The sequence below is a fragment of the Oncorhynchus keta genome, chromosome 11 (genome assembly GCF_023373465.1).
Source record: "Oncorhynchus keta strain PuntledgeMale-10-30-2019 chromosome 11, Oket_V2, whole genome shotgun sequence".
NCBI lineage: Eukaryota > Metazoa > Chordata > Actinopteri > Salmoniformes > Salmonidae > Oncorhynchus > Oncorhynchus keta.
This window is the reverse complement of record NC_068431.1, coordinates 51,281,264-51,304,895: the sequence shown is the minus strand read 5'-3', so window position 1 is coordinate 51,304,895 and position 23,632 is coordinate 51,281,264. Positions and strand designations below refer to the sequence as shown.

The 23,632-nt window shown below is 42.9% G+C and overlaps 1 protein-coding gene and 1 long non-coding RNA gene across 4 annotated transcripts in view; one reads left to right on the top strand and one right to left on the bottom strand.

Moving 5' to 3' along the window:
* Window positions 1-795, top strand: part of LOC118390549 (uncharacterized) — a 26,372-nt gene extending 25,577 nt beyond the window's left edge. The window contains exons 2-3 of the long non-coding RNA XR_004826959.2: window positions 96-162; window positions 659-795. This is a non-coding gene — a long non-coding RNA (uncharacterized LOC118390549). The remainder of the gene's footprint in view (window positions 1-95; window positions 163-658) is intronic.
* LOC118390547 (macrophage colony-stimulating factor 1 receptor 1-like) overlaps window positions 1-23,632 on the bottom strand; it is a 27,784-nt gene extending 4,152 nt beyond the window's left edge. For 2 of the 3 annotated variants that reach the window (XR_008060638.1, XM_035781221.2), the window contains exons 1-20: window positions 23,502-23,632; window positions 13,541-13,807; window positions 13,180-13,458; window positions 12,938-13,074; window positions 12,633-12,801; window positions 12,157-12,367; window positions 11,907-12,022; window positions 11,652-11,763; window positions 11,338-11,495; window positions 11,018-11,145; window positions 10,800-10,926; window positions 10,607-10,714; window positions 10,303-10,413; window positions 10,009-10,189; window positions 7,505-7,584; window positions 865-974; window positions 640-762; window positions 421-532; window positions 214-313; window positions 18-123 (exon numbers count right to left, since the gene is read on the bottom strand). Coding sequence is in view for 2 of the 3 variants with exons in the window: in XM_035781221.2 (XP_035637114.1) it covers window positions 18-123; window positions 214-313; window positions 421-532; window positions 640-762; window positions 865-974; window positions 7,505-7,584; window positions 10,009-10,189; window positions 10,303-10,413; window positions 10,607-10,714; window positions 10,800-10,926; window positions 11,018-11,145; window positions 11,338-11,495; window positions 11,652-11,763; window positions 11,907-12,022; window positions 12,157-12,367; window positions 12,633-12,801; window positions 12,938-13,074; window positions 13,180-13,458; window positions 13,541-13,807; window positions 23,502-23,553 (2,787 nt within the window). In the remaining variant the exon portion in view is untranslated. The remainder of the gene's footprint in view (window positions 1-17; window positions 124-213; window positions 314-420; window positions 533-639; window positions 763-864; window positions 975-7,504; window positions 7,585-10,008; window positions 10,190-10,302; window positions 10,414-10,606; window positions 10,715-10,799; window positions 10,927-11,017; window positions 11,146-11,337; window positions 11,496-11,651; window positions 11,764-11,906; window positions 12,023-12,156; window positions 12,368-12,632; window positions 12,802-12,937; window positions 13,075-13,179; window positions 13,459-13,540; window positions 13,808-23,501) is intronic. The other variant, XM_035781222.2, reaches the window with a different exon arrangement.

Sequence of the window (23,632 nt, the reverse complement as noted above, 5' to 3'; positions counted from 1 at the left end):
ACTTAAGTCCATCTTACATGGTCTGGCTGGTCAGGCAGTAGCCTTTGGATAAGTTGTCCGATGGTACTGAAGGTCGGACGCTCTGTTGGTTCCAGGTTCCAGCACATTTTCATGATGGTGTATCTGAGGAGAACAAGCCGTGGGAGTGCAGCAGGCTGTCAGGTAACGTCACATCTCTTCACTGATATACCCACCTTGAAGTACAATACTCACATTTCTGGAGGGGCAAAGTCCGGCTGAGACATGTAGCATCCATCTTTGATCATCTTGTAGAACCGGGTGTCCACCACAACATTAGGGTATGGGCTCTTACCTAGAAATACCAACCAAATATTTATTTCAGATATTTCATTTGGACACAAACTTTGATTAATTCAACATAAGACAGTATTTTTGTCATCACATGCCAGTGTGACCCACCCAGAGAGAAGATCTCCCACAGCAGTATCCCATAGGACCAGACGTCACTCTTCACTGTGTACACACATTCAAAGATGCTCTCAGGGGCCATCCACTTCACTGGCAGACGGGCCTGGGAACACAATAGATTTAGAGATCATCATCATATCATAGTTCGCAATCATTCAAGGATCGGAGCCTCTAAAACTAAAGTGATATCTTGATATGTTATTTACTCACATTTCCTTTCACCACATAGTTGGAGTCATTCTCGATGTCTCTGGCGAGGCCGAAGTCGCAGATCTTAGCCACACGGCCATCGGTCAAGAGGACGTTCCTAGCCGCCACGTCCCTGTGAATGCACTGCACGAAGACAACATAGGCGTCATTCATATGTACGCGTGTGCATCTGCATGTTACACTACATGAGTTATGTTATTCGTTACATTTGTATTGTTCTATTACATTTTTGGATGCCAGGAAGTCCATTCCCTGAGCCACCTGAGAGGAGAACCTCAACAAGTCTCCTATGTCCAGCGACCAGGTGCCTGTGTCGGGATCCTCACATAGGGAAACTATCAGGAAGAGAGAGAGAGAGGATATGAGACCTAGGGTTGCAAAGGGAGGGTATATTTCAGGTAAACCTTCGAAGTTTACCAGTAAACAACTGACATTTTTAATGGAATTTTCATAACATATAAAAGGTGTAGAATAATCAAATGTAATTGTAATATAACAAATGGAATGACAAAGCTGTAAAACATGATCCTAAATATATACCATCAACTAAGTGAATACCATTGGTGTTTAATATGATAGTTTTTCAGCATGAAATATCCTTTATATATTGCACACGCTTCTATTTATTTTACAATGCCAATAGGTCTTTGTTGTAAATGTTTTGGTGCCAAACTGGTGTCAGTTGTGAGAAATGTAAATCATTGGAAGTGTTGCATAGTTATTTGTTAATCGAGACCTTGGGAGTATAAGGATCTATCTGACATTTTGGTCAAGAATGGGTTGTTCACATAAAGCTGTTCTTAAGGCGGTGTCACGGCTGTCGTAAGAACGGGACCAAGGCGCAGCGGATATTGAGTACCACATATTTATTCCAAAGTGAAACTTAAGCCAAGAACAATCAATCAAATAAACGAACAACGGAACGTGACTACGTGGTGCACATGCACAAACACAAAATATAATATCCCACAAACACAGGTGGGAAAAATAGCTACTTAAATATGATCCCCAATTAGAGACAACGATTACCAGCTGCCTCTAATTGGGAATCATACAAAACACCAACATAGAAAATATAAACTAGAATACCCCCTAGTCACGCCCTGACCTACTACACCATAGAGAAACAAGGGCTCTCTATGGTCAGGGCGTGACAGGTGGTCCTTCACATCTGAGATGTCAGATTTGTTAAAAAGTCAATTTACAATGAACAAAAAAAGTTATGTCTGTGCCAACACCTTTGAACTTGGTTCTATAAGGTTCTAGCTGCAATCCAATCACACAATGCTGGGTTGTAAATAAAAAAATAATTGTATGTAAGGTGATGTACTTATTGAGTCATGAGAGAAGAAGACAAAACAGTTCTGAGATCTGGGACTTGAAAAATACTAATTATCTCCAACCACACATTTTGCAGACAGAACCTTCATTATTCGTGTCATAAGTTCTGGTCTGCTTTTGCAAGTACTTAGAATTTTTTCACCACTTTTTCAGAAGAATGGTCTTTGTGGTAAAAATAAATAAATGCAGCGGCTTTACAGCTTGTTTAAGGCCCATTGGAGAGGCATCGCTATTTTGTTGACTTGTTCTATAGCAATATGAAAACCTCCAAGGAAGGGGTATTTCACTAAAATAAAAAATGTACTACAGTTTATTGATAACTAGCAAATAGTTTACTGATTTCGGGTGTCAGAGACCAGAGAAATATATCACCCAGGGCTAAACTTTAGCAATGTTGCTAGTTTTCCATAGGATATAGAGTATTTGTCAATTTAGTGAACTATTGCTTTAACAAATGTGTGATGAACATTAATAAATACAGTGCCTTCGGGAAGTATCGGCTTTTTCCACATTTAGTTACTTTACAGCTTTTTTCTAAAATGGATTAAATAAAAAACTCCATCAGTCTACACACAATACCCCATCATGACAAAGCGAAAACAGTTTTTTTAGGTTTGCAAACGTATTCAAAATAAAAAACAGATACCTTATTTACATAAGTATTCAGACTGTTCGCTATGACTCGAAATTAAGGTGCACCCTGTTTCCATTGATCATCCTTGAGATGTTTCTACAACTTGATTGAGTCCACCTGTGGTAAATTCAATTGATTGGACATGATTTGGAAAGGCACACACCTGTCTATATAAAGGTCCCACAGTTGACAGTGCATGACAGAGTAAAAACCAAGCAATGAGGTCGAAGAAATAGTCTGTAGAGCTCCGAGACAAGATTGTGTCAAGGTGCAGATCTGGGAAAGGGTTGCTAAAAAATGTCTGCAGCATTGAAGGTCCCCAAGAACACAGTGGCTTCCATCATTCTTAAATTGAAGAAGTTTAGAACCACTGAGACTCTTCCTAGAGCTGGCTGCCCGGCCAAACTGAGCAATCGGGAGAAGGGCGTTTGTCAGGGAAGTGACCAAGAACCCAATACTCACTCTGATAGAGCTCTAGAATTCCTCTGTGAAGATGCGAGAACCTTCCAGAAGGACAACCATCTCTGCAGCACTCCACCAATCAGACCTTAATAATAGAGTGGCCAGACGGAAGCCACTCCTCAGTAAAATGCACACGACAGCCCACTTGGAGTTTGCCAAAAGACACCTAAAGTCTCAGACCATGAGAAACAAGATTCTCTGGTCTGATGAAACCAAGATTGAACTCTTTGGCCTGAATGCCAAGCATTACGGCTGGAGGAAATCTAGCACCATCCCTACGGTGAAGCATGATGGTGGCAGAATCATGATGTGGGGATGTTTTTCAGTGGCAGGGACTGGGAGACTAGTCAGGATCGAGGCAAATATGAATGGAGTAAAGTACACAGAGATCCTTGATAAACACCTGCTCCTTCCAACAGGACAATAACCCTAAGCAAACAGCCAAGACAACGCAGGAGTGGCTTCAGGACAAGTCTCTGAATGTTCTTGAGTGGCCCAGCCAGAGCCCTGACTTGAACCCGATCAAACATCTCTAGAGAGACGCTCCCCATTCAACCTGACAAAGCTTGAGAGGATCTGCAGGCAAGAATAGGATAAACTCCCCAAATACAGGTGTGCCAAGCTTGTAGCCTCACACCCAAAAAGACTCGAGGCTGTAATCGCTGCCAAAGGTGCTTCAACAAAGCACTAAAGGGTCTGAATACTTATGTAAATGTAATATTTACGTTTTTGTTCATATAAATTAGCACACAAATTTTTTTTTTTTGCTTTTTCATTATGGGGTATTGTTTGTAGATTGATGAGGAAAAAAACTAATTTAATCAACTTTAGAATAAGGCTGTAACCTAACAAAATGTGGAACAGGCCAAGGGATCTGAATACTTTCAGAAGTCACAGTATATTTGATGTGTTTAGAAAGACGTAAGGGTATTATCTTTTTTTAATTAATTTTTTTACCCCTTTTTCTACCCAATTTCGTGGTATCCAATTGTTGTAGTAGCTACTATCTTGTCTCATCGCTACAACTCCCGTACGGGCTCGGGAGAGACGAAGGTTGAAAGTCATGCGTTCTCCGATACACAACCCAACCAGCCGCACTCTTTCTTAACACAGCGCACATCCAACCCGGAAGCCAGCAGCACCAATGTGCCGGAGGAAACACTGTGTACCTGGCAACCTTGGCTAGCGCGCACTGCGCCCATCCCGCTACAGGAGTCGCTGGTGCGCGATGAGACAAGAACATCCCTACCAACCAAGCCCTCCCTAACCTGGACGACGCTAGGCCAATTGTGCGTCGCCCCACGGACCTCCCGGTCGCGGACGGTTACGACAGTGCCTGGGCGCAAAGCCAGAGTCTCTGATGGCACACCTTAACCACTGCGTCACCCGAGAGGCCAAGGGTATTATCTTTATTTATTTATTAAATGTCTGTAATTTTCTATTGTGAAAAAAATAAGAAACCCGCACACTGCTCTTGATAGTATCACTGCTCTTGATAGTATCACTGCTCTTGATAGTATCACTGCTCTTGATAGTATCACTGCTGTTTAGTAAGTTTACGCATCGGCCTCAAGGCCTTCGTCAGAGCTTTTGTGAATTAAAAAACAATAATTGCACCCTTATGTAGACCTAGCCCCACCCACATCCGTTCCATGCATCGAATGGGGTTGGAGTCGAGGGAAAACAAGTAAGTGCTACCAAATATAACAATCTGCATTTCACAAATATTCTATTACAGTGTGTACATAAAACATATTAAACACGCCTGTAAAACCACAATGAGGACATCGACCTACCATGCAAGTTTTCATAAATCAATGGGTACAGCGCAAGCAAAACATCAGAGCAATCTGAAACGGGGGGATTCATTTATGTTCACATTCACAACATAACATATAAATCGATTTTTCGTCATTAAGACCTTGAGCAAATAATGTCTGGTGGGTGAAAATCTCAAAACATTCTCATTTGCTGAGAGTATTATTTATATCACCTCCCCTGTCTGACATCTTAACTTTCTCTATGCCTCAAAATAATCTAAAAGGTGGAAATGTCATGTTTTAGGTCATTAAAATGTACTGCGACTGGATAGTCCCTGTGGTTTCTCCTGATTGAACTTTTATGTTCAGTAATTTTTTGTTTGAGAGAACGAGAGTTTTGACCGACGTAACAGCCCACATGGACATTTAATCATGTCGATAACATGATTAAACATGCCAGTGTTTCTCGACAACATCTCCCACTCTTTTGTTATGTTCTATTGGAATTGAAAGAATTGTAACATTCTGTATCAAATTGGACCTTATTGTTCTGAAATGTCAATCTGGGTTCAGCCATATGGTTCAACAGTGCCTTGCGAAAGTATTCGCCCACCTTGAACTTTGCGACCTTTTGCCACATTTCAGGCTTCAAACAAAGATATAAAACTGTATTTTTTTTGTGAAGAATCAACAACAAATGGGACACAATCATGAAGTGGAACGACATTTATTGGATATTTCAAACTTTAACAAATCAAAAACTGAAAAATTGGGCGGGCAAAATTATTCAGCCCCCTTAAGTTAATACTTTGTAGCGCCACCTTTTGCTGCGATTACAGCTGTAAGTCGCTTGGGGTATGTCTCTATAAGTTTTGCACATCGAGAGACTGACATTTTTTCCTATTCCTCCTTGCAAAACAGCTCGAGCTCAGTGAGGTTGGATGGAGAGCATTTGTGAACAGCAGTTTTCAGTTCTTTCCACAGATTCTCGATTGGATTCAGGTCTGGACTTTGACTTGGCCATTCTAACACCTGGATATGTTTATTTTTGAACCATTCCATTGTAGATTTTGCTTTATGTTTTGGATCATTGTCTTGTTGGAAGACAAATCTCCGTCCCAGTCTCAGGTCTTTTGCAGACTCCATCAGGTTTTCTTCCAGAATGGTCCTGTATTTGGCTCCATCCATCTTCCCATCAATTTTAACCATCTTCCCTGTCCCTGCTGAAGAAAAGCAGGCCCAAACCATGATGCTGCCACCACCATGTTTGACAGTGGGGATAGGGTGTTCAGGGTGATGAGCTGTGTTGCTTTTACGCCAAACATAACATTTTGCATTGTTGCCAAAAAGTTCAATTTTGGTTTCATCTGACCAGAGCACCTTCTTCCACATGTTTGCTGTGTCTCCCAGGTGGCTTGTGGCAAACTTTAAACAACACTTTTTCTGGATATCTTTAAGAAATGGTTTTCTCCTTGCCACTCTTCCATAAAGGCCAGATTTGTGCAATATACGACTGATTGTTGTCCTATGGACAGAGTCTCCCACCTCAGCTGTAGATCTCTGCAGTTCATCCAGAGTGATCATGGGCCTCTTGGCTGCATCTCTGATCAGTCTTCTCCTTGTATGAGCTGAAAGTTTAGAGGGACGGCCTGGTCTTGTTAGATTTGCAGTGGTCTGATACTCCTTCCATTTCAATATTATCGCTTGCACAGTGCTCCTTGGGATGTTTAAAGTTTGGGAAATCTTTTTGTATCCAAATCCGGCTTTAAACTTCTTCACAACAGTATCTCGGGCCTGCCTGGTGTGTTCCTTGTTCTTCATGATGCTCTCTGCGCTTTTAACGGACCTCTGAGACTATCACAGTGCAGGTGCATTTATACGGAGACTTGATTGTATTTATCATCATTAGTCATTTAGGTCAACATTGGATCATTCAGAGATCCTCACTGAACCTCTGGAGAGAGTTTGCTGCACTGAAAGTAAAGGGGCTGAATAATTTTGCACGTCCAATTTTTCAGTTTTTGATTTGTTAAAAAAGTTTGAAATATCCAATAAATGTCGTTCCACTTCATGATTGTGTCCCGCTTGTTGTTGATTCTTCACAAAAAAATACAGTTTTATATCTTTATGTTTGAAGCCTGAAATGTGGCAAAAGGTCGCAAAGTTCAAGGGGGCCGAATACTTTCGCAAGGCACTGTATCTGCGATTGTAACCCCCCCCACGTCTCAGTATTTTGATACTCTGTACTTTAAGGTGAAGACCTGAATTGGTTATGAAAGAGGATTTCACTACAAAACAGTTCTGAGATCTGGGTTGTAAACATTTTTGATGCTCAATTTCTCAGAACTATGCTTTGCGCAGATAGAACCTTACTACAGTCCCAACAATAAAATTAAACTATTTTGTCTTGAACCATATGGTCTATCAACTAGAAACTCATGGACAATATGGTCAGATATAAAGATTAAGAAAATATATTTTATATGATTACATGTTTAAAAGTTATTTAGGTATAAATGACCAAATTTGCAATAGATTACCTGTTAATTACAAAATGTACTGAAAATGCTGGTAACTTTTGTAAATGACCAGTAGCATTGCAACCTTAAGACGTTCCACTCCACAAACCTCTCTATGCTACTGTGATGAGTAAAAGGATGCTAATTACCCATAGGACAGTGTTTCGGTCTCTGCGCTGGATGCATGTCCAGGAAGTTGTCTGAGCTGGAGCAGGAGATCCCACTGTCACTGCAGACACACAGAGGACTGAGAGGTTTGTTCTGTTTTGTGCGGCAGAATTACAGAACAGATTTTAAAAAAAACATTTTTATTTCACCTTTATTTAACCAGGTAGGCTAGTTGAGAACAAGTTCTCATTTGCAACTGCGACCTGGCCAAGATAAAGCTTAGTAATTTGACACAATACAACAACACAGAGTTACACATGGGATAAACAAGACATACGGTCAATAATACAGTAGAACAAAAGAAAACAAAAAGTGAGTGCAAATGAGGTAAGATAAGGGAGTTAAGGCAATAAATAGGCCATGGTGGCGAAGTAATTACAATATAGCAATTAAACACTGGAATGGTAGATGTGCAGAAGATGAATGTGCAAGGAGAGATACTGGGGTGCAAAGGAGCAAGATAAATAAATAAATACAGTATGGGGATGAGGTAGGTAGATAGATGGGCTGTTTACAGATGGGTTATGTGCAGTGATCTGTGAGCTGCTCTGACAGCTGGTGCTTAAAGCTAGTGAGGGAGATTATGAGTCTCCAGCTTCAAAGATTTTTGCAGTTCGTTCCAGTCATTGGCAGCAGAGAACTGGAAGGAAAGACGACCAAAGGAGGTAATGGCTTTGGGGGTGACCAGTGAGATATAGCTGCTGGAGCGCGTGCTACGAGTGGGTGCTGCTATGGTGACCAGTGAGCTGAGATAAGGCAGGGCTTTACCTAGCAGAGACTTGTCGATAGCCTGTAGCCAGTGGATTTGGTGACGATTATGAAGCAAGGGCCAACCAACGAGAGCGTACAGGTCTCAGTGGTGGGCAGTGTATGGGGCTTTGGTGACAAAACGGATGGCACTGTGATAGACTGCATCCAATTTGTTGAGTAGAGTGTTGGAGGCTATTTTATAGATGACATCACCAAAGTCGAGGATCGGTAGGATGGTCAGTTTTATGAGGGTATGTTTGGCAGCATGAATGAAGGATGCTTTGTTGCGATATAGGAAGCCGATTCTAGATTTAATTTTGGATTGGAGATGCTTAATGTGAGTCTGGAAGGAGAGTTTACAGTCTAACCAGACACCAAGGTATTTGTAGTTGTCCACCTATTCTAAGTCAGAGCTGTCCAGATTAGTGATGCTGGACGGGCAAGCAGGTGCGGGCAGTGATCGATTGAATAGCATGCATTTAGTTTTACTTGCATTTAAGAGCAGTCGGAGGCCACGGAAGGAGAGTTGTATGGCATTGAAACTCGTCTGGAGGTTAGTTAACACAGTGTCCAAAGAGGGGCCAGATGTACACAGAATGGTGTCGTCTGCGTAGAGATGGATCAGAGAATCACCAGCAGCAAGAGCGACATCATTAATGTATACAGAGAAGAGAGTCGGCAAGAGAATTGAACCCTGTGGCACCCCCATAGAGACTGACAACAGGCCCTCCGATTTGACACACTGAACTCTATCAGAAAAGTAGTTGGTAAACCAGGCAAGGCAATCGTTTGAGAAACCAAGGCACAGCAATGCTGTGAGGGTGATAAGCACAATCGTTTGTGAACCGCAGACCCCCAAACAATTAATTCCTGAGTTGAAATCTTTTTGAGGAGAGGGCGTGTATGTTCTGGTTCTACAAAGCTGTGTCCATTATAGAATTCAATAATACATGAATTGTAGTCATTCTTGCACCATGCGATCTATCATGAGTTCTAAACATGTATTTTTTTAAATTCTCTATGCTCATTATCTATTTTTCCGCGAGCATAATGACAGGCAGTTGGTGGTCGGAGCAGGTCTCTGGAGCCACTGAGCTGGAGGAGTGTGTATCAATCCTGCAGTAGGACTCATTGCGGCCAGCACTAGCAGGTCAAACGACTAAAATGAACGAGATCATGACTCTCGGGTCAGTAAAAAGAGTCGTTCAAAAAGAACGAATCGTTTTGCGAACTGCACATCCCTACGGAGATGATGTAGTGATATGTAGAAGAAGAGTATGCATGTGCAGATGATGTTTGTGATGGAATGCTAAGCTTGCAGAGTAACCATACCCTTTAATTATACCCATTGTGTCCTCATGTTACTGAGCCTGCTTACATGACATGGTTACACTACGGTCTGCACTGTACATATATTCTGTGTAGGCATTATAATGTGTGGTTTCAATGAAAGCATAAAGACCTTGACACGTGTGAAGAGGCATGCATGTCTTGTTAGAATGGGGATTGTGATACGGCACCACAGAGAGCAGTGAATAAAATCGGAGCACATGAGGTCACTGACGAGTGGAATACACATTACATAAACCATTTGTGGAGACTGAAACTTTGTCTCACATCTGTTTCTCGTTCTGGTGTGCTTTCACCTAAACAGGAACCATGTGTCTGCTGGGAGATTGGAAAAAGAAGAGTGAGTTGAGACGAGAGAGGCGTGTTAGTGATCATTACAGCCTACCTCCTTACACGGGACTCCTGTGCACATGTGTTCTTGTAGTGATCACGGTTCTCTGGAACCCGTGGATCCTCTGGAGACCCTGGTCCGCTCGGGATAGAGTACAGGAACAGCTTGGCCTTGCTATGCAAGAAGTTCAGCAGGTCGCCATAGCTGCAGTACTCCGTGATCATCAGCATTGGGCCTGTGGTCGAAAACACAATAAATGGGATGATCGATTTGGTTAACAATGACACTCGCCAAGTCGTGTTGACCTTGTTGTATGGAAATGCAAGTACAGAAAAGAGTTTGTCGCACCTCCTTGAGTACACGCCCCTAACAGGTTAACAATGTTGTCGTGAGATCCCAGGTGACTGAGGATCTTCAGCTCTGACATCAGAGCTTCTCTCTCTTCGGAGTGGGCGCTTGCTGAGGAGGAGAAGTCATTTTTTCATTATTACATGTACGGAGGTAGTGCTACTTCTACGATGGGTGCAAGTATCAAATAACAGCAAGTATCCAATAACAGTTATCTTTTGTACAAAAACTTTGTCTTCCTCCTGTAATGTAAATGCAACGCTAAAGGAAAGATTTTACACACAGTATGAGGAGGCTAACTCACGCTTGAGCATCTTTACAGCCACGCGCGTGGTCATGTTGTCATCTGTTCCCAGACCATAGGCAGTGGCCTCCACTACTTTCCCAAAAGCCCCTGCTCCCAGAATCTGGCCTGGAACACACAGTATTCAGTCAGTTATTACTGTTTAGTGTACTGGTCTCTGTTTTTTACCCCCCAAAACTGCAATAAAACACACCAAGCCTCAGCTTGTCACGCGGGAACTCCCACTTCTTGTTATAAGGAAGTTGTGTAGGGTCAATAAAGGTGTAGTTATTCCCATCATTGGCCTCAATGATCTTCCACCGGACTTCATATTTTGGTTTCTATGGGAGAAAACATATGTTGTGTAATGGTCTAACTGCACATGTCTTTGGGCATTGATTGCCAGTGAATGGGCCAGTAAATGCAGCTCACCTGCTTGTATTTGTACAGGACGATGACAAGCAGAAGGAACAGAAGGGTTGCTGTGCTGGTGGCTCCAATGAAAGTGGGTGTGAACAGCTTGGGCGTTACAAATGTTTGTAAAGTCGCAGCAGGGACACCTAAGACGTAATAAACAACATGCCCCTGAAGTCAGCTCATGACATTATTCAGTACTGAAAAGTGATATTAGATATAAATCTACCTGTAGCTGTTTTAATACTAGTCATGATGTGATAGAACCAGCGCCATGTGAGAACCTCACAAAACCTTTCTTTGTACAGTATATTGTATATCTGCAAAGGTTGTCTTACGCAATACGAAGATGTCCCGCTCTTTACCAACCAGGTTAAAGGTCACACACTCCACTGTGACCTCCATACTTGAGGGACTGAGGGTCAGCTCACTCTGCACCTCCATGGTGCTGGTGAGAAGAGGCTGCACCTCCACGGTGGCATTATCACCATCACACCTGACAACAGAGGAACATCAGGATGAGCACAGAAGAGTCAAAACAGCCTTGGAAAGATCTTGTTCGATTGCAATCCAGTTAGAGAATCTACAATCCATCAATCAAATGTATTTTATACAGCCCTTTTCTTTTTACATCAGCAGTGTTTACACCTACGTGTTTTGTATTCCTGGGCACTGGTACCAGAGGATTGTGGGAGCTGGGTACCCAGAGGCGGTGCAGGTCAGGGTGGTAACATTCTTCAGTCTCACCATGGCACTGGGTTTCTCTACTCAGTCAGAGAGGACAAACGGCATCATCACGCTTTTTAAGTCGGCGTCACATTCTCAGATCGGGTCACAATTGCGGTCCATATTTTCCTGCCAGTTTGAATGTTGATGTGACCGATCACGCTGGAGTGAGATCACTTACGGTAGACTTGGACATTGAAGGTGATGGAGCCATTGAGGCATGTGCTCCTGGCGTGGAGGGTGTACTGGCCTCTCTCCTCAGACCTCACTCTCTGTAGCAGCAAGCTGCTCTCGTACCTACAGGGTGACCGTATCAGTCGGTTTCAGCAGTTTCAATAAATAGATTCTGTACTTACTTTATAAATGATTCGATACAAACATTCAGAATCAGACAAATCATGTCCAGTGAAACTAGATGGGAAAACAATGACCTGTTATTGAATCGGACGGCCCATGTGTCGTCATGAGTGGAGATGTTGTGATTGTGAGACATGGGGATGTCCCACCACTGCTCCTTGATTTGGGGATACGCCTCGATCTGAATGTTTATCTCAAGGTTTTCTCCTTCGTTCACTTCAACTAAGGAGCCATTTAAGTAGAGGTCTGGTGACCGGCGGGGTATGAGCCTCATGTAAGGCTTATCTGATGAGGTGAGAGGGAAAATAGAGTGAACGTTATTGTGACCACGAACTTGAACTAAACTGAAAATGGAGATTGTCACACCCCAATTTCCTTTTGAGGATGCTGAGCTGAGTTTCACTTTTAAAACAGGTTTCCGTGTTTGGTGTTTGTGGAAATCAACACGAGCCTCGTACTACCATCCCTATCTTGCAGGCTTACATAACTACTGTATGTGTCTGTGTAGTGAAACATATTAGACGCTAGATCAACACTCCCTAATGCTTACCTACAACCTGCAGGTAGGTGGTGGAGCTGTTGAACCCAGCCTCATTCATGGCTGTACAGGTGAAGTTTCCTGTGTGAGACATGGCCACAGCTGGAATAGTCACACTACTGGTGATGTGCACTTGATTACTCTGGTCCTCTTGTATCATTTTATGTGAAAAGTCCAATACCTATAAAAACAAAACCAACATATCAGTTCAGATCTTCAGAAATATACGGTATCATACAGGTTAAAAGCACACCGAGGTAGGGAAAACATCTATGGTTTAATGACAGAAATTGACAATAGGCTACTGTTTAACTGACTTTGAGGGAGGAGTGTTTCCACGTCACGTTGTAGAAGTGGTTAGGGTTGCTGGTAATGCAGGGGATCAGGAGCTGCTCTCCAACAATACGAACATACCCATTTACCTCAATTAGAACAGATGGTGGCAAACGCAAGCCTGGAACAGACGTAGAGAAGTGTTTAGATGTGTTGAAATGCTTTGGGGCAAATAACCTCAATGTCCAACAAACACAAAATGCACAAGACATCAACCTCATCTCACTTTGAATGACGAAGATGGGGACAACTTTGGAGACTTTCGTGACCCCATTGATCTTTGCACTGCAGACGTAGTCTGCGCTGTGGCTGGTCAGAAGGTATCGGATGAGGATTCCTCTCTTTGGGTTGACAGTGTAGTTCATGTCGGGGGGTGTCGGGTCTCCGTTGGCCATACGGACGGATAGGTCGGTGGCTATGGGGTTTGTCAGCTGACAGAGGAGAACATCACTGCCCTCCTTCACATCTCCCAGGGTTCGAGGGGTCACCAAGATGTTATGGGGATCTATAGGGAACATAACATGTGATATTTGGTGCATGTGAGTCTTCAGGTTGAGCAATGAATATGACAATACTTATACACGTACCTTTCACATAGATGTGGACCTCTGAGATGAGGTCTGGTTGGTTCTCATACATGCACTTGTATGTTCCAGTGTAGTCTACTGTAAGGCGCCTGGTGGTAATCACACTCCCCAGTCTAGTTTTCCTCATGAGTTTGAATGCTGTGGTTGACCAGGCGACTGTGCTGTACCCCTCACAGGTCAATGTGAAAGATGAGGTTCCAACAGGGATAGTCCACACAGCCTCCCTCAGCACCACCGAGTTCAGCTTGATCACTGGAGGGCTCTGCTCTGTCAACAAACCAAAGACAGAACCAGGAATTAATAACACACATAAACAAATCTAGCAATCTCCTGTTTCATGGAATGCAGACATAGTCTTACACAGCTATTCCCAAACTGGGGTACGTACAATGCCGTCGGGGGTACGCCCCCCAAAAATGTTTTACCCTGTTTTTCTCCCCAATTTTGTGGTATCCAATTGTTAGTAGTTACTATCTTGTCTCATCACTACAAGTCCCTTACGGGCTCGGGAGAGACGAATGTCGAAAGCCATGCGTCCTCCGAAACACAACCCAACCAAGCCGCACTGCTTCTTAACACAGCGCACATCCAACCCGGAAGCCAGCAGCACCAATGTGTCGGAGGAGACACCGTGCACCTAGTGACCTGGTCAGTGCGCACTGCACCCGGGCCTGCCGCAGCGCTGTGCGTTGCCCCATGGGCCTCCCGGTCGCGGCCGACTGCGACAGAGCCTGGGCTCGAACCCAGAGTCTCTGGTGGCACAGCTAGCACTGCGATGCAGTGCCTTAGACCACTGCACCACCCGGGAGGCCGTGATCCACATTTTTTTCTCTCGCCTGACTAGCCACGTTTCACTGCCAAAAATCAAATGAAACTATCTAGTATCTAGTATCTAGTAGCGAAATAACAACAACATTTCAAATACAGGTAGCCTAGTCAAATAATGAACATCCAATCACATTAACCGTTACTCTCTTGTGGGAAACTTCACTCTTGCGCAGACATTTAGAAACGAAACATGACCATTTGAAAAATAAGCCACGGGAGTTTCTTGAGCGAGAATAAAGACGACTTTCGAGTAGTAAGACATGTATAAAAGCAACAGATACCATTAATAAGAAGGGGCTAGAAGCATCTTATATGGTGAGCTACCGAGTGGCTTGGACAGGCAAGCACCATACTATTGTGGAGGACCTCATTCTTCCTGCTGCCGCGGATATGGCTGGGACACTGCTGGGGGGTAAAGGCCAAAAAACTATACAGACAATATCTTCATCAAAAAACACTGTTTCACAATGCATCACTGACATGAAAGGAGATGTTTTGAAACAATTACTGCTTCACATACAAGCCAGTGAATGATATGCGCTACAGCTGGATGAGCCAACAGATGTGTCGGGCCTGGCACAGCTCCTGATATATGTCCGCGAGGTAGCCTAGTGGTTAGAGCGTTGGGCCAGTAACCGAAAGGTTGCTGGATTGAATCCACGAGCTGATAAGGTAAAAATCTGTCGTTCTGGCCCCGAGCAAGGCAGTTAACCCACTGTTCTCCGGGCACCGAAGACGTGGATGTCGATTATGGCAGCCCCCCGCACCTCTCTGATTCAGAGGGGTTTGTGTTAAATGCGGAAAACACATTTCAGTTGAATGTGTTGAAAACACATTTTAGTTGTACAACTGCCCTATTAAGGAGGACATCCTCTTCTGGAAACCAGGACAACAGGAGAGGATATTTTTTAAGTACTGGACAGCTTTATGACATCAAATGGACTTTAGTAGTCAAGATGTGTTGGTATCTGTACTGATGGTGCATAAGCCATGACAGGGAGACATAGTGGAGTGGTAACGCATGTGCAAGTCGTTGCTCCCTTCGCCACTTGGGTACACTGCAGCATCCACTGAGAGGCTCTTGTTGCCAAGGGAATGCCTGACGGCTTGAAAGACGTTTTGGGCAATACAGTGAAAATGGTTAACTTTGTTAAAGCAAGGCCCCTGAACTCTTGTGAGTTTTCTGCATTATGCAATAATATGGGCAGCGACCATGTAATGGTTATCAAGGGGCAACGTATTGACACGTTTTTTAAAATTAAGAGACGAGCTTAAAGTTTTCTTTACTGACCATTTTTACTTGTCTGACCGCTTGCATGATTACAAGTTTCTCACACGACTGGCCTGTCTGGGTGATGTTTTTTCTCACCTGAATGATCTAAATCTAGGATTACAGGGACACTCCCTAACTATATTCAATGTGCGGGACAAAATTGAGGCTATGATTAAGAAGTTGGAGCTCTTTTCTGTCTGCATTAACAAGGACAACACACAGGTCTTTCCATCATTGTATGATTTTTAGTGTGCAAATGAACTCAAGCTTATGGACAATGTCAAATGTGATATAGCGAAGCACCTGAGTGAGCTGGGCACGCAATTACGCAGGTACTTTCCCGATATGGATGACACAAACAACTTGATTCGTTATCCCTTTCATGCCCTGCCTCCAGTCCACTTACCGATATCTGAACAAGAGACCCTCATCGAAATTGCAACAAGCGGTTTTAATTCTAATTCGGTTTTAATCAGAAGCCACTGCCAGATTTCTGGATAGGGCTGTGCTCAGAGATTCTTGCCTTGGCAAATCGCACTGTTAAGACACTGATGCCCTTTGCAACCACATACCTACGTAAGAGTGGATTCTTGGCCCTCACTACCATGAAAACTAAATACAGGCACAGACTGTGTGTGGAAAATGATTTAAAACTGAGACTCTCCAATACAACCCAACATTGCAGAGTTCTGTGCATCCTTTCAAGCACACCCTTCTCATTAACCTGTGGTGAGTTATTCACCATTTTCGATGAACAAATAAGGTTTTATATGTAAGATGGCTAACAAAGAGCAAAATGATTGATTATTATTATATTATTATTTGTGCCCTTGTCCTATAAGAGCTCTTTGTCACAACTTTGCTCGTGGGAAGTGACAAGAACTCACATTCATTCTTATGTTTAATACATGTATTGTATAGTGTGTGTGTGTGTGGCAGGCTAACAATGATGGCAAAAAAAACAACATTTGAAAGTGCGCTAACCCTGGTGCTAGAGGGGATACAGCTGGAGGTTGAGTGTATGAAGGGGAACGGGACTATAAAAAGTTTGGGAACCACTGGTCTACTGTAATGATATACTTCATATTTGAATTAACACATTTGTAACTCCAATACCGACAGTACAGTGCATTCGGGAAAGTATTCAGACCCCTTAAACTTTTTCCACATTTTGTTACATTAATAATTTCCCTTATCTATCTACACACAATACCCCATAATGAAGAAGCAAAAACAGGTTTTTAGACATTTTTGCAAATGTATTAAAAATAAAAAACAGAAATACCTTATTTATCAAAGTATTCAGACCCTTTGCTTGGAGACTCGACATTGAGCTCAGGTGCATCCTGTTTCCATTGATCATCCGTGAGGTGGTACATTTGATTTATTGGACATGATTTGGAAAGGCACACACCTGTCTATATAAGGTCCCACAGTTGACAGTGCATGTCAGAGCAAAAACCAAGCCATAATGTCAAACAAATTGTCCGTAGAGCTCTGAGACAGGATTGTGTCGAGGCACAGATGTGGTGGAAGGGTACCAAAACATGTCTGCAGCATTGAAGGTTCCCAAGAACACAGTGGCCTCCATAATTCTTAAATGGAAGAAGTTTGGAACTACCAAGACTTTCAGCTTTAATTTGAGGGTATTTACATCTAAAATGGGTGAACGGTGTGGCAATTACAGCACTTTTTATATGTGGTCACCCCCTTTTTGAAGGGACCAAAAGTAATTGGACTATTCGCTCCTCAGCTGTTCCATTGCCAGGTGTGTGTTATTCCCTCATTAGTTCATTTACAAGGTCAAGAGTTTATTTCAAGTGTGGCATTTGCATTTGGAATCTGTTGCTGTTGACCCTCAATATGAGGTCCAAAGAGCTGTCACTGCCAATGAAGCAAGCCCATCATTAAGCTGAAAAATCTAAACAAACCTGTCAGAGCGATAGCTAAAACATTCGTTTTGGCCAAATCAACTATTTGGTACGCTCTTAAAAAGAAAGAACGCACTGGTGAGCTCAGGAACACCAAAAGGCATGGAAGTACACAGAAAAAAACTGTGGTGGATGACAGAAGAATTCTTTCCCTGGTGAAGAAAAAACCCCTTCACGACAGTTGGCCAGATCAAGAACGCCCTCCAGGAGGGAGGTGTATCTGTGTCAAAGTCAACAATCAAGAGGAGACTTCAACCAGAGAAAATACAAAACGGTTTACCACAAGAAGTAAATCATTGTTAAGCCTCAAAAACAGAAAGACCAGATTTGAGTTAGCCAAAAAAAACATATTTTAAAAAGCCTGTACAGTTCTGGAACAACATCCTATGGACAGATGAGACAAAGATCAACTTGTACTAGAATGATGGGAAGAGAAGAGTATGGAGAAGGGAAGGAACTGCTCATGATCCGAAGTATACCACCTCATCTGTGAAGCATGGTAGAGGTAGTGGTATGGCGTGCGCATGTACGGCTGCCAATGGAACTGGTTCCCTTGTATTTATTGATGATGTGACAGCTGACAAAAGCAGCGGGGTGAATTCTGAAGAGTTTAGGGCTATTATTATCTGCACAGATTCAGCTAAATGCTTCAGATCTCATTGGACGGCGCTTCACAGTGCAGATGGACGATGACCCAAAGCATAATGCAACCCAATACGTTTTTAAGGCAAAAAAGTGGAATGTTCTGCAATGGCCAAGTCAATCACCTGACCAGAATCCAATTGAGTATGCATTTCACTTGTTGAAGGCAAAACTGAAGGCAAAACACCCCAAGTACAAGCAGGAACTGAAGACTGCAGTAAAGGCCTGACCTCAACCCAATAGAAACTGTGTGGGCAGAACTGAAAAAGCGCGTGCAAGGAGGCCTACAAACCTGACTCAGTTACACCAGCTCTTTCAGGAGGAATGGGCCAAAATTCACCCAACTTGTTGTGAGAAGCTTGTGGAAGGCTACCTGAAACGTTTGACCCAAGTTAAACAAATTAAAGGCAATGCTACCAAATACTAATTGAGTGTATGTAAACTTCTGACCCACTGGAATGTGATGAAAGAAATAATATCTGAAATAAATCATTCTCTCCACTATTATTCTGACATTTCACATTCTTAAAATAAAGTGGTGATCCTAACTAACCTAAGACAGGGAATCTTGTTACTAGGATTAAATGTCAGGAATTGTGAAAAACTGAGTTTAAATGTATTTGGCTGTACATTGGTGCAACGATTGTGCTTTTTTGCGCAAAAGCACTTTTGTTGAAAATGTATATAAATGGTTGTTATTCCTACACGGTTCATACAATAATTTTGGCCAAACCCTTAAATTAGAGATGAACGTTTACACTTAAAGCGCATCTTGATTCTTTCCTTTCAAATCCATTGTTGTGGCGTTGCAAATTGATGCAAATTGTGTCACTGTCCAAATCCTTATGGACCTGACTGTATATGTATTTAATGGTTAAGGTCTATCTGGCCGCTCTTTCGTCCTGTCATATAGTCCTTTGACAGTAACACGGTGGGATAACATCCCTTGTTGTTTCATTCAGTCCCGTTTCCAAGCCTTGAGCCGCGGCTTGGGATCTGTCTATTGTGCTTGAGGGTATTTCACAGCAGCCTTTTGAGCCTCTGGAAAGCATTGAGAGTTCTCTCCTCTTCAAGGCCGCTTTACTGCTAGCCTTTATGGCCACAAAGCCATGCCTACAGTTTGCCCTTTATGGCCACAAAGCCATGCCTACAGTTTGCCCTTTATGGCCACAAAGCCATGCCTACAGTTTGCCCTTTATGGCCACAAAGCCATGCCTACAGTTTGCCCTTTATGGCCACAAAGCCATGCCTACAGTTTGCCCTTTATGGCCACAAAGCCATGCCTACAGTTTGCCCTTTATGGCCACAAAGCCATGCCTACAGTTTGCCCTTTATGGCCACAAAGCGAGTGAGTGAGCTGCATGTGCTTTTAGTTCACCGTTCATGCCTACAGTTTGCCACGGGGTTTTACAAGGTTTTCTTGTTGCCTAACGCTGCCTTTATGCCTACGGTCAGTGACAATTAGAATTGTTTCGCCTTGGCTCGTGTGGCTTTCTACCTCCCTTACACGCATTGCACATATTCTTGATAGAACAAGAGCATTGCGCAAGAGGAGTCAACTCTTTGTGTCCTGGGCCCTGCAAGGGGAGGCCCCTCTCTTGTCAACGGTTATCACATTGGATTGTGGAAGCTATTATATTGGCCTATAATGGCAAGCAGTTACAGCCTCCGAAAGGTCTGAGGGCTTGTTGGGCACCGTTCAAGAGTGTCTCCTTACAGGAGATTTGCAATGTGGCTTGTTGGGCATCATCTCCTCATACTTTTGTTGAGGTTCTACTGGCTAGACGTCACTGCGCCTTCTTTGGTGCATTACCGTCCTGTGTCAGGGCCTCTGAGGGTTGGCACGTTGAGACGACCTGGCTTCTGAAGAGCATGTTTGCCATACGGACTTGGTCATATCCCACATGTGAGATATCGAAAGAGATATTATGAGATTCAGGTGAATCCCATATGTGAGATATCTCACTCATAATATCAGAGAACCTGGGATAGGAGAGTAACCTTGACTTATATTCACATTATTTGAGTATCAGACTGTGATTGGTTTATCACCTAATTGTTAACCTTGAGTCGATGTGCATCAGCCGGTGTCACACTTGACAGAGCTAGAGCGGTGTTTATGATGAAAATTACAGGCCTCTCTCATATTTTTAAGTGGGAGAACTTGCACAATTGGTGGCTGACTAAATACTATTTTGCCCCACTGTATATATACTTCAATGGGTGTTAAAATGTCAAATCAAATAGAAAACTGATCCATGGTATGACCTTCTTAAAACAATGCCAGATAGCGTAGTAGATCCCCCTCCCCCAGCGTAGACAGGGCTTGGACTGTAAATCTATCACAAGCAAATTGACTGTATAATAATAATTATTATAATTATATGCCTTATTGACCAAGCTTGGTTTAGTAGCAGGTTGACGCCCACAATCTAAAACTGTATTGAGCTGCTTAGTTTGTTATAAAGCTTTAATATTGATCCTGATTGGACAACCTGTCTCATGCAGGTTAAGATCTGAGCATCTCATTGTCTGGGAGCGGCAGGGTCAGCTTTGGGTTTCTTGGCCAGGTCCTGGAGGTGGGTAGCAGCAGCAGGGCCTGGTGGTTCTCCACCAGGAGACTCTGGTGTGTAGCCAGGTTCCACAGCTCACTCAGGTGCTGTGCTCCCTGGTCCTGCATAGCCTTCAGCAGCTTGATGACCTCCCCTTAGCCGCTGGACACCACTTGGTGCTCCTGGACCAGTTGAGACTGCACCTTGACCACCTCTCCTCTCCAGCTATCAACCTCTTCGCTGGTCGTGGGTTAGTTGGGAGAGTAACTGTTTCAGCTCGTCCACGCCACAGCAGAGGGATGGAGGGGCTACCACTGGGGGAGCCTGACTGGACTCTGGGTTGGCAGGGAGGATAGCTGATTTAGGGGCCCCCATAGTCATGCCAATTTGTTCATTATAGCAGGGGCTTCTTCGTTACCTGAAAGAGAGTGATGTTGGGTGGTTCTTTGCATGGGGTGATGTAAGTTTCCTTCAACAATTAGTCTTCCAGATAGATGACACAGACACAGGAACCTTGGTATAAAACTCTTTAGTAATAAAATACAACTGCAGACAGAGATTCACATACAGCATACGTCAGTAGTCCATAGTAAAGATCTGTGTGGCGAAACAGGAGACAACACTTTAGTGGGTGTGGACAACCTACCGTCAATCATACCTTAACATTGGGGTGGCAGGGTAGCCTAGTGGTTAGAGCGTTGGACTAGTAACTGGAAGGTTGCAAGTTCAAACCCCCGAGCTGACAAGGTACAAATCTGTCGTTCTGCCTCTGAACAGGTAGTTGACCCACGGTTCCTAGGCCGTCATTGAAAATAAGAATTTGTTCTTAACTGACTTGCCTAGGTAAATAAAGGTAAAATAAAATAAAATTGTTGCATTGGATTAGATACAAAGTATCTAAGATGAGAAAAACATGTCTAGATTGTGGCTTCTCACTCTACTATAGGCTATTTCAGCCTTGAGGCTGTGTGACTATCAGCACGGGCAGGCAGTTCTCATCCTGAGATTAAAGCAATGCATTTCCATTACCCAGTAATTGCACCATCATTGCGCCTTGCTAGCATACAAAGGTTATCACATATATATAGTAATCATGGCAATGGCAATGGTGTAGCCCCACACCCGACCCACAGGGTAACACACCCGGCCCACAGGGTAACCCCTGTCATGACGTTGCTCTCTTTGGGTACAGCAAGCACCATCCCCCTCTCCCTGCCTCCCCCTTTCCTCCTTCTACTAGGCTGCTGTGGTCAGAGAGATGTTGTAAATTCCTGAGTATCTCCTCATGGCCACATAGTATAGAGAGAGAGTGAAGTTTCATAGAGAACAAAGGAATTTCTTCCACCTCACAGAACTTGAGGTCCGAACAATGTTTACATTCCGGAGAAGAATATTTGATAAAAACTATAAGTCTTCAATTTAATGATAGTAAAGACACTAAAGACACGACAACCCCAACAGTGAAAACAAAGAGATTTTGTGGTGAGTGAAGACATCCCATTTTAATTCATGGCAACAAACCTGCAATAATTATTTTTTATTTTTTTACTGTACAACATAGTATTTCACTTTTTTTTGTGTAAAATACTCAAATGGGCATCAAACAATCCCCTTACTTTAAGTCAGTGAAGCGCATCTTCTTGAATTTCTCCTCTGCCAGGAATGATGCCAACACTTGAGTACCAAAGTTATGTAATTTGCTGTTACTGACATGATAGAATTGTCTCATAATGATGAATGATGAGTTACTTCAGTGGTGTGCCTTAGAAATTATCCATAGAAAAAAGGAATGATTCAAGGAAAATGTCATTTCTCGGTGTGGTCCAATGTCAACAGAGAGAATTATTTGGCATATTTCTTATTTGTTTCATATTCTTTTCAGTTTTTTTGGGGGGGGGGGAGAAAGGGGAAATGAGAGTGTGCCTGAGTTGGTTTGACGTGTGTCTTTGTGTGTGTGGAAATGTTTGAAACGAAACCCCACATAGCGTCTAGTTCCAGGAAACACATTGGGCTGGGGACCTGCTTAGACGGATCGAGGTCTTTGGGGGCCTGTTTCCCATTCTCACTCTTACTTCTGCTTTTTATGAGGATGTGGGGAAGTGAGTGGGGGGTCACCAGGAACTGGACAGGTCCCGTTACCTCTACCCACCCCCCTGCTCTCAGATGTCAGAACCTACAAAGCTAACTAAACACCTGTTCTCACTGTAATCGTCTTCACTAACGCAGAACACCTCAAAGTCACTATCAATTTGAGTAAAAATTTTGTTACACCCATGGTTACATTTTTATGTTTTGTCATAAACTCTTAATTAAGACTAAATATAGTGTATCTATATTGTAGAATATGTCAAATATAATAATAAATAAATTCATTAGAAACTACAGAAACATTTTATATGAAATATACACTTTCGGACGACTTTTTTTGAATTATGTGATGACAATTTATCTGTGAAAAATACAATAAAATGAATATTTTTATAAATCAAAATAACTCATGACACATTTATTACACATTTTAGTGAATATTAACAGAACCATATGATTTTAAATTAGGTCTCGTTGGTTAAGAAAGGCAGCCCAATTCTTTATGCAGGCAGCCCAATTCTGATATTTTGCCCAGTTATTGCCAAACGATCTGATCTGATTGGTCAAAAGACAAAATACGCAGCCATAGGAGCTGATTTTCAACTACTTACAGTATTACTAGGGTAGCATTTGATTCATGTGCTTACCTTGGGCTGTGCAGCAGACCATGATGCCCAGGAGAAGGGCTAGGAAGAGCATCTTCTGTCCCTCTCACTGCCTCTGTCTGTCTCTGACTGATCTGTCTCTCTGTGTAAATGTCTGTCCGCTCTACTCCAGA